The sequence below is a fragment of the Hipposideros armiger genome, unplaced genomic scaffold (genome assembly GCF_001890085.2).
Source record: "Hipposideros armiger isolate ML-2016 unplaced genomic scaffold, ASM189008v1 scaffold_389, whole genome shotgun sequence".
Classification (NCBI taxonomy): Eukaryota; Metazoa; Chordata; class Mammalia; order Chiroptera; family Hipposideridae; genus Hipposideros; species Hipposideros armiger.
Genome location: NW_017731739.1, coordinates 324,722 through 334,925, shown reverse-complemented (window position 1 = coordinate 334,925; position 10,204 = coordinate 324,722). Strand labels below are relative to the sequence as shown.

The 10,204-nt window shown below is 48.8% G+C and overlaps 1 protein-coding gene across 1 annotated transcript in view; it reads right to left on the bottom strand.

Moving 5' to 3' along the window:
• DAAM2 (dishevelled associated activator of morphogenesis 2) overlaps positions 1-10,204 on the bottom strand; it is a 127,593-nt gene that overhangs the window by 27,143 nt on the left and 90,246 nt on the right. The window contains exons 8-14 of the mRNA XM_019663382.1: positions 9,674-9,720; positions 9,282-9,348; positions 8,088-8,205; positions 5,995-6,133; positions 3,073-3,131; positions 2,751-2,935; positions 1,906-2,205 (exon numbers count right to left, since the gene is read on the bottom strand). Of these exons, the coding sequence (XP_019518927.1) occupies positions 1,906-2,205; positions 2,751-2,935; positions 3,073-3,131; positions 5,995-6,133; positions 8,088-8,205; positions 9,282-9,348; positions 9,674-9,720 (915 nt within the window). The remainder of the gene's footprint in view (positions 1-1,905; positions 2,206-2,750; positions 2,936-3,072; positions 3,132-5,994; positions 6,134-8,087; positions 8,206-9,281; positions 9,349-9,673; positions 9,721-10,204) is intronic.

Below are 10,204 nucleotides of genomic sequence, written 5' to 3'. Positions count from 1 at the left end.
TGAAACTCTGGCCTGCTCTGGGTCCCTGAGGAATTCATGTAGATTTTATAATTACTGGGCTCCAGAGAAAATCCTAAGCACAAAGCTCTATATGGTGAAAATGTTACAAAAATACTAGTTGCCTTATCTGTCTTCCTTAATGGTTGAGGTGCGTAGTCATCTTTTCATTACATTCATAAAATCATAAATGGTAAGTTGTAAGTACAGGAGACAAAAAACATACCTTTTTTTTTTTTACCATAATTAAAAAACACATTATCTCTGATCGTGAACAATGAACGTTATCACGCAGCCTATGGCCTTTGGTTCTACAGAGCTGTTTGCATGCTCGCATGCAGTGGGCCTCTTTGGTTTGCCTGGTGACCATGGAGAAGTACCCACAGGGCACAACTGTGCAGTGCAGCTGTCACAAATTTGAACAGTGTTGCTTCGAAATGCTGCTAACAGGTGGCTCTAAAATTTTAATAACTCAGATTGGAGATAGTATCAGAGGCCCAGGAGACTATAAATGGGCTCTATTCATGCTTCGTCTTTCCACCTAGATTATAAAACCAGAGGTAGAGGGAATCTTAGAGATCATCTCATAGATGAGCAAACTGAGGTATAGATACAATGAGTGATTTCACAGGTCACACAGCTAGTTAAGAGCCAAACCTGGTTTGGTTAGAGGTTAGAACCTCTCCTTCCATCCATTCCCCAGGATCTCTAGGTGTTTCTTTGAATACACTTCTTAATTTGCCAGATCTAAAGCTCTTAAGGGGCAACATGGTGTCCCACCTTTTAATATTTTATCCATCACAGCTCCCAGCAAAGAGCTTTACACAAAGCAGACCTCAAACTGACTGGCTGGCTGGTCTACCATTACAAATAACTGACCACCTACTTAGCAACCTCACATCTCTTCTTACTTGACTCTCCATATGAGCTCATTTAACTCACACAGAATGGCACAGTTATGAACTCCCCAATAGTTCAACAGGCCCGTACAACAAAGTCAGAGGGCATCCATTAGTCCCAGCTCCAAGCTGAGGCCTGCATGGCTGTCGCTTTAGTGTGAGTGTGGGTCCAGCCCATTAAACTCAGTTACCTTATATGTGTTTATGTCAGGGACAAAGCCAGCGGGCCTCTTAATAGGACATAATACAGAAAGAGAGGCCGGGCTCGACCCAGGCTGGAGCTGACCTTTAATTACGAGGGGTCTAAGATGGCCTGGGGCACTTCTGCTCTATGCTCCTGAGAGTCCAACAGAGGAATCAACTCCACCCACAGGCCTGGGATTGGTTAATATTAGTCACTAATATTCATGAGGGCCTCTCACTGCTGAGCAATCTATAAAAGTAGCCAGTGTGTTCACATTTTCCCTGGGAAGATACCAAAGAGTTCTATCTTGACATCAAACCCCTCATTGCAAGCGTGCTGTCACACCGTACCCTGTCACGGCCTCATCATTTCAGTTCTTTGTGCACACTGCCCTGATCTTTACCATCTCTAGACTTTGGCCTGAGATCTTTGCTGAGATCGTCCACGCTTTTTCTCAGACTGAGCCTATCCTTAAAATCCCAGCCCAGCCCTTGTCTTGTCCAGAAAACACCCCTGCTTGGCCCAGGCTCTGTTACCTATAGTACTCCGTTAACCCTCGGCATGTACACATTCCATTTGTAGGTGGCTTGGGCAACACGAGTGTCACCACAAACCACGCCATCTCCTTCCAGTGAGATGGTCTTCGCAGTGGACAGTGAGCTTCCTGGTGTCGGCAACCCCATCGTCTGCATCCACCATGTCTACATGGACCCCACCAAAGAACGAACCCAGGGTGGAGCTCTATGAACAATGGGCAGCCAGTCCATGGGGCTAACGCCACTGGCTGTAGGAGACGGACGCACTGACCTCTTCCCTGTTACTCACCTCATTCAGCTTGACCCAGTTGAAGGACTTCAGCGGGTGGGAAGGTTGGGGGACACACTTCTTCCTGAGTGGGATGTCACTACTGGGGAAGGGGTCTGGAGGGAGGGGCAGGCCCATGCTGAAGCAGGGTGGGGCGCCAGGGGGAGTGGGGGGCCCACCAGGTGGAAGGGGTGGTGGTGGCGGTGGGGGGCAGCAGGCGAAAGGTAGAGGGGGTGGGGGTGGAGGCAGGTCATTGGTTGTCATCGAGGAAGACAAGGTAAGTGGGCCCCCAGGGGGAGGTGGGGAAGATATAGGTCCTGTCTGTGGGGAGACAGAAAAATCAAAACCACAAAGCCATCAGCAATGATACCTTTCAGGTCCCTCACCATTATTCCTTTCCTTACTCTTACCCTCCATCTACACTAGGCTCCCCCAATCCTGCTCTTACCTCCCACATACAATTAGCCCCCATTTTCTCTATCTGTATCCCAAACATTCAACACACACACACACACACGTCAAAGCCTCATACACAGACACTGGACAAAGTCACGGTCATCACAAGGCAGCAGCAAAGTTGACACATAGTTGAGGGCAGTGGCGGGGGGCCAAAATCCCGCCTGCACTCTGCTCCCAAGGTGTGCTTCCTGGGACAGCGTCACTCAGAGGAAGAAGCATCGTTTTTTTTCTAAGTAACACAAAGGTGCCGCCCTTAGAGCCTCAGGCGTCCCCTCTATGCTGGGCTGAGGACCCCTCTCTCATCTCCCTTATCTGGGGTCCTTGGCCCCTCCTTACACCTGTTCTTCCCACCATATCCTGAAGGTCTTGGCTCAATTCTGTAAAAGGAGACGGGAGTGCCCACGTACCGAGATTTCACTGAGTTGGGCCACCAGCTCAGCCACTTGTCCCCGAGCCTGGCGCAGCTCCTGGGACTCTCGAGCCAGCTTGTCCTTCATCTTGTTCAGCGTCCGCATCATCTCTTCCTTCTCCAACGTCTTTGTCTCACATTCTCGCTCTTTCCTCTCCAGCCTGCTCACCAGCTCCGTGTGTTCTGGGATGGGGGAGGGACCGCAGAGGAAATGGAGGGAAAGAATGTGAATATGTGTGTCCCCCTCCAAAGGAGGAGGTGAGTCCTGGATAGGGACAAGGTACGCAGAGTGTGCAGCGGGTTTAGGCAGAGATCCTCACCTTTCCGGAACTTCTCTGCCTGGTCTCGCCACTGTTTCACTTCATTCTCATTGATGAGCCTGGTGGGAAGTAGAGGGAAGGGTCTTTGGAACGCTGGCTCATAGCCTCCCAGATGACATGTCATCTTCCTGTTCCCCACATTGGTACCCTGATCTCTGATCTGTCCAGCCATATCAAGGTAGATAGGATTTTGACTCTCCAGATGTTTCTCCAGGTCCCCATCCCTGCCCAGTTCTCTTTATGTGTCTCTCTGTGTGCTGTAAAAGCCCTTAGGTACCTTCTAATATATCCTCTCTGTAAAAAGTTGAGGCTCCTGAGACCAGAGATGGAGACAACAGCTAACTAATGGTAGAACAAGCACTAAATCTCAGGCTTCCCTTAGCTGTAGAGTGATTTGTACCCTTTGGAAAAATAGGTTTTTGCATGGATAGAGATAAAAATATTGGGCCTACCATGGCCCAGGCTTCCAGAAACCAGCGTGTAAGAGAAATCACCCACCGCAACAACACAGAATGAGTGTGTTGAGGGAGAACAGGGGATGGGTCTAATCACAGGAAGTCCTCGTTCATGTCAAACTCTTGCAACGGGGGTTAAAAATAAGCTTTTACCTAGACACCAAGGTATAACAAGAGAGAGAAAATCCCAAGATGAAATCCCGATAATCATTTCTTGTTTAAATCTAAAATTGTGGAAGAGCCACGACTCTTGGCTTCCTCAACAAGATCAAGGATATAAAGAAGGGACAGAGCATGGAGGGAGAAGTAATTTATGCAGGGATTTCTTTGGCGAGAGCCATAACCATCAGCCGGTGAAGTGGCTTCTTTGGGCTACTCAGAGGGTTTTGACCCATGTTCCTTGACATTGGGTGGGAGGCGTGGTGGACTGGGGTCTGACGTGAGGTCACGCAGGTCCAGAGAGGGAAGAAGCATTAAGCAAAAGGACACTGCTGAGCTGGGACCTGTCGGCAGTCCTGGAGTTTGTAAACATGAGAGACTGCATGAGGGTTTCTCATAGGTCAGATGTCAGCATCGCTGAGGAACTGGCCTAAAGCTATTTGAAGTCCTGTCCAAGAAGTCCACCTGGGAGACAAATAGACCCTTCAGCAATGTAAATCTGTGTGTACTGTATTGCCAATGAATCAGGAGCTGATGGAAGGGATGGTACCAGCCAGCTCTGGAGGTAAAACAAAACAGAAAAGAAAAGCCCACCTTGCATGGCTAGTGACCAGGGCTTCATAGCGAGAGGCAGCCAGCAAGGAACTTCTGAAGATCCAAGAAATACATTTCACATCTTGACCCATGTGCCAAGCCAGGAGAAGGAGGCCTGTTTACTAAGTTACCTGATCAAGTAAGACCTTTTCCCTTTCTCCTTCCTGCCCCCCATGCTGCCTCTAGTGGGAGGCGGAAACTGGTTAGCTTCTGGAAACGGTAGGCATAAGGGGTTAGAAGAGAAACAGAACAGAGAAAAGAAGCCAACCAACACATGTGCACATGCACCCCTCCCGCTGCAGCTTCCCAGCCCTAGTCCAGAAAGGCGAGAGATTGAAGGCTAAATCAAATCTCCAATGCTGAGTCACACCTGGGACTAGTCCTTTCAGTTGCAGATTTGAGACAATGTTGGCAGTTTAAGGATTTCCATTGTCCCCAAAAGCAGCAAAAACTTCTTTGCACCTGAGGAGTTTTCACCCTCTAGCAGAGGAAAAGCTTTCCTACTAAATAGTGTAAAGAATTAGTAGAAAATAGAAATAGAGCTACCATTTGATATTAACTAGCTGTACTTGTGCAACTTGTCAGTTAGCATTTTAACTACATCAACCCCAACTATTTGTGCAAATGTATACAGTAGCTGGATAGTTCAAAAATCATTTTCTGCTAGGCTCTGCAACACAATACACTGGGTCCTTGAGAGCCAATTGATCTCCTTCAGGGCAATTGGCTCAGACTTATACTAAAAGATAAAATGAAAAATCAGTGTGTTAACACAAGATCTGAATGTTAATTGACGTGACTTGGAACTTGGTTCTCTGTGTTTCTCTATACCCAGGGTCAGTCCAAGACGACAAGTCAGAAGACCTCAGGCTCTGACATCCTTGTCCAACAGTCTCACAGCTACGTGGCCACGCTCCATAGCAGAGGTCCACAAATATTCTATATAGGGCCACAGTCAATATTTTAGGTTTTATATACTAGCTACAATTTTTGCTGCATATTCTTGTGTTTGTTTTTAACAACTCTTTTAAAACATAAAAATTTGGGGGTGACCGGTTAGCTCAGTTGGTTAGAGCGTGGTGCCGATAACACCAAGGTTCCCGGTTCGATCCCCGCATGGGCCACTGTGAGCTGTGTCCTCCCTAAAAGAGTCAACTATGCCATTGTAGCATGAAAGCAATGTGTAACCAATGACCATGGCTGTTCCCCAATAAAACAAAACAAAGCAAAACAAAAAACTGTTCTTAGCTCATGGACCATACAAAACCAAGCTGGAGGACTGGAGTCTGCCCACAGACCATCTGCAGTCGGCTGACCCCTCCTCTGTGTTAATGTGTTTAAATTCTTCCTCTGTCCATTCCATGCAGTGGGTCACTGAGAGCTGAGTAACCCCCTCTACCTCTGTGCTGCCCAATACGGCAAGTCACGGGCCATATGTCATATGGCTATTTGAATTGAATTAAAAGGAAATAAAATGTAAAATTCCATTCCTCAGTCACACTAGCCACATGGAAAGGGCTCAGTAGCCACATGTGGGTGGTGCAGCTACGGAACATTTCCATGATCTCAGCGAGTTCTTTGGGGCGATGCTGCTCAAGGTCCATTTGGAGGTGTCTGGTTTGAGAGAGGGAGCTGAGGTTTCACTGGTGAGACCCCAAGTAGGAGAGGGATGGGCGAGGAGGAGGAAGACAGGTGAGGGCCGGCCACTGCTCACATGTTGACGATGTTCTTGACGTTGAAGTTCTCCAAGGGAGCCAGGTCAGGGTCCACGCCTCTATCATCCTGGAGGACAATCTGCTGGAGGATGCGGTCCAGAAGCTGCCACTGCTGGAAGTAGCCACCGTTCCGCTTGTCTGAAGGACAATACGCATCATATCTTTACTGAGCCCCAGAGCCCCCTGGAGTCTTGCCCAGGCTGGTGACACATGCCCTTCCCCTCCCTCGCCAAGTTCCCAGTCTGATAGGGGAGGCAATGCAGTTGCTGATGTTGGAGAAGCACAAAATCACATTTCTTGATTCTCTGCAATTGACCCTCTATGAATGTGTCAACCCTCTCAACATATTTCTTTACTCTCTGAAATGTTTCCTGGCTGCCTTTCTTCCCTGTTGGTATCTGAGCATCCTATGTGCTGGGAATGTAAATTGATTTTTACATTATCGGGAAAAAAAGCAGCTTTAAGAAAGTAAATCTGCTCCAAAATATTACATGCTAAATAATAAAGTCTCCAGGGAAATTTAAAAAAAAAAGGAGGGGGGAGGGTGTTAGGATTATCTATGTTACTATTCTACAGGGACAGATGAATGGAAACTAATTATAGGTATGCACTGAGAGGGCGTCAGACTGGGTTGGAGAAGTGGTAATCAAATCCAGGAAGGTTTTTTATTGAAGGTCACCCTGAACTAGAAAGCAAAGGCCCTGTTGTGCCTGATCGCCCAGGGCCCCACTCTCATCCCTTCTAATCATAACCTGGCTGGACAAGAACTTTCTTTTCCCATGATAGCCACAAGCTTCTCTTCACTGGTTCCTGATCTACAATACTTCATCTCTACTGACCACCAAGGGCCATCAACCAGCATGATCTTGACCTTGAAGTCAAACCATCAAAGCCTATGAGATGGAAGGTCATGTCTGCAAAGCCCTATTCTGAGGCAGAATAGAGAGACCCACATATATTGCGGGTGGAACACCAAACACAGGAACCCGTGAGAGCAGAAGTCAAGTTTCCCAGGGACTTCATATGTCTTCCATCAAAACCTTCTGGACTGACTTTTGAAGAACTGAGAGCTTCCTAGTCCAGGCCACTGTGTCTATCTTCCTTCCACCATCCCACTGACACAGGCATTGCAAATTGGCATCATTTTCCATTTACCTTTCACCCAGGAAAACAGGGTCAAGCCAGGTCACTGGCTGACAAAAGTAGAACATGTTTCATGTAAAGCCTGACCCTGAAGAAACAAAAATTCTTTCCTATGTAAGGACTTGCTCAGCCTCAAGTTCATCCACTGGAAACTGGAGATAATAATGCACACTCTGTAAGTCATTCTGAGGTTTAGAGACACCGTACTGAAGAACCTCACATCACACCTGGCCCAGAGCTGGCACACAATAAATTGTCATTGTTGTCACCATCACCACCATCACCACCACTAAAGAGTCTGTCTAGGTTGACCATGATGGTGGCCCACTCTACTTTTCTAAATATTCTCTTTGCGAAGAGCTAAAATACCAAATGGTGAAAGCTCATTGCAAATTGCATGCTGGGGTGACTATTAGTAATCACGCACAATTTATGCAGTCACTGTGCACACCTGGATCTTAAGAGCTCAGCATCTGCTCCTGTAGATGCTGACATTTGGTATTTGTAAAGAGAGGCAGGGGTGAGGGTGTTAGGGTGGGAACCAGCAAGGACTAAATGGAGGAATTGACTTTTAGGAAAAAAAATCCCTGCTCATTCCACATCTGTGCTACTCCCCCAAACACAAAATGTCTTTTTGCAACTCCCCAAGAGGGCTGATCACTCCCCTCAGGAGCTGGCAGCCAGAGCTGTTTGATTTCACAGGGATCAAGATACCACTTGTTGGCATGGCCAGGCCAAGTCCCCAGCAAGTCCCCAAGGTGACAGTGGAAATCTTGACTTCAAGGAGGGAGGGACCAGGGGCCTGAGTTCTGGCGTGGTCTCCCAGGCACACGTGCAGAAGAAGACAGGGTGAGACACCCCACCCTAGGAGGCCCTGATGCCTTGTCTCAACCTGCCCTGGGCCAGGGCTCAGGTCGGCTGAGGGAAGCAGCAAATGCAGGCTACTCACAGGGCATCTGCAGGCAGTGGTGCAGAAAAGACAGCAGGCAGGGGTAGGCCTCCGTGTGCTTCAGCTTCTTGTGGATCAGCTCAAACATCTGGGAAGCACTCTTGGTGTCGATGTGGACCTGGGGGAGGGGAGGGCGCAGTGACTGGGGAGAGGGAAGGCAGCGGAGGAAGAGGACAGGCGAGAGAAGACCCTGCGTCCACCCACTGAGCCCCAACCCCCAGGAGAGTGTACATCCCCCTGCTGCTGGCCCAGGCTTCAAAAAAGAGGAGGGAGGTGTGCTAAATTTATAAACCAGGGTTTCTCAGTCGCGGCATTACTGGCATCTTGGATTGGATGATTTTTGTTGTAGGGGCTGCCCTGTTCGTTGTAGGGTGTTTGGCAGCATCCCTGGCCTCTGTCTATCAGATGCCAGTGGTATCCTCCTTCTACCAGCTGTGACAACTTAAAAATGCCTCAAGACATGATAAACGTCCTGAGAAGGGGGGTGCAAAGTTGCCCTTGGTTGAGAACTACTCATTCAAACCAAGGGAAGTAAGCAGGGGCATACATGGTTCCAGAAGCATGTGGCATAGGTCCAAAACCTGGGTTCAAACCCTGGACCTGCTCTCTAGTTGTGTGACAAGAGGCAGGCTGCTCGTCCTCTCTGACCTCGGTTTCTGTATGTATAAATCCAGGGCTTCTGAGAGAATGTAATGGGACGGTGCTCGGTGGCTGAAGCACCACCCAAAAGTAGGTTTCTAGTGGGATAGGGTTTTATGGTACAATAGTTAAGCAGCAGAATTGTGTACTTCCAGGGTTACTAAGGCTAAAATGAAATTATGATTTTGTTTACTAAGCATGATCTGGTTAGTGATGGTGAGAGGTGACTCAGGAAATTGCTGGAAGGCAGAGGGAAAATAGTACCGGAGAGGCATTGGAGACTAATTGTGTGTAAGAACTGACTCTTTTTCCTTTGGGGGCGTGGTCCCCTAGGGGGTAGATACTTCACCAGTTAAGGCCCGCCAGGTGAGGCCCACCAGGTAAGCCCACTAGAGCCATCCTACTGCCAGGGCTCCAGAAGCAGGGCCTGGCCATGGCGGCACCCACCAGGGAACCCAGCCAACACTGGACCTACCACAGCACAGCATCTGGAGAAGTGGCTGTGGGGCCACCTGGGACCCCACTGCAGTCACCTCACCCCAGCAGGCTCCTCACCATGTCAAACTTCCTGGCTAGCTCCAGGTCATCCTCGTTCCGCACCATCTCGAAGAAGTCTAAATGCCTAGACAGTATGGGAGTATAGAGAGCTCAGACATCCCTGGTTGAGGGTTACAGCCCCTTGGAGCACCTCACCAGCTAAACCTGAAAGCTTCATTCAGATGGGACCAATACCAAACCAGAAAGAAGTCAGCTATCTGTCAGCTGACACGCTCTGCCTTTATCCCATGCCCCAACCCAGGGCCCATCACCTTAATCAGGCTTTGTCAACACTGGGCAATACTGACATTTGGGGTTGGGTTATCCTTGTTTACGGGAGGCTAACCTGAGAGTTGCAGGAGGTCCAGCAGCCTCTCTGACCTCCTCCCGCTATCCATAGCACCACCCACCTGGAGTTGTGACAACCAAAAATGTCCCTAGGCATGGCCAAGTGTCCCTTGGGGGATAAAGTCGCTCCCAGTCAAGGACTACTGCCCTACATATACCTTCCCTAGTGTTCTCATACTGTCCCCGCGTCATCCCTCAAAGTCAATCTCTTATCTTCTACCCCGTTCATGCCCCTACTCCACCTCAAAGGGATCCATCCTCTCTCCCTTAAGACCCAGTGTAATAAAGTAGGCTGTACCGACGGGACAGAACCAGAGGGGACTCACTGGTAACACATGGGAATGTAATTGTGCCCTTTGATCAACGAGGACCTTTATGGCTTGCCTTTTGAGTGGGTATTTCTTTGCTGAGCAGGGGTGCACACTGAGCATCCCTGGCCCCTAACAATCAATGCCAATAGTGCCCCCACCAGCCAGTATGAAAACCAAAGTACACTCCCACGTGTCTCCAAATGTCCCCCAGAGGGCAGTACTACCATGGTTGAAGACTACAGGGCCCACCTGTCTATAACATCAGAGATGAAATGGCAGGTC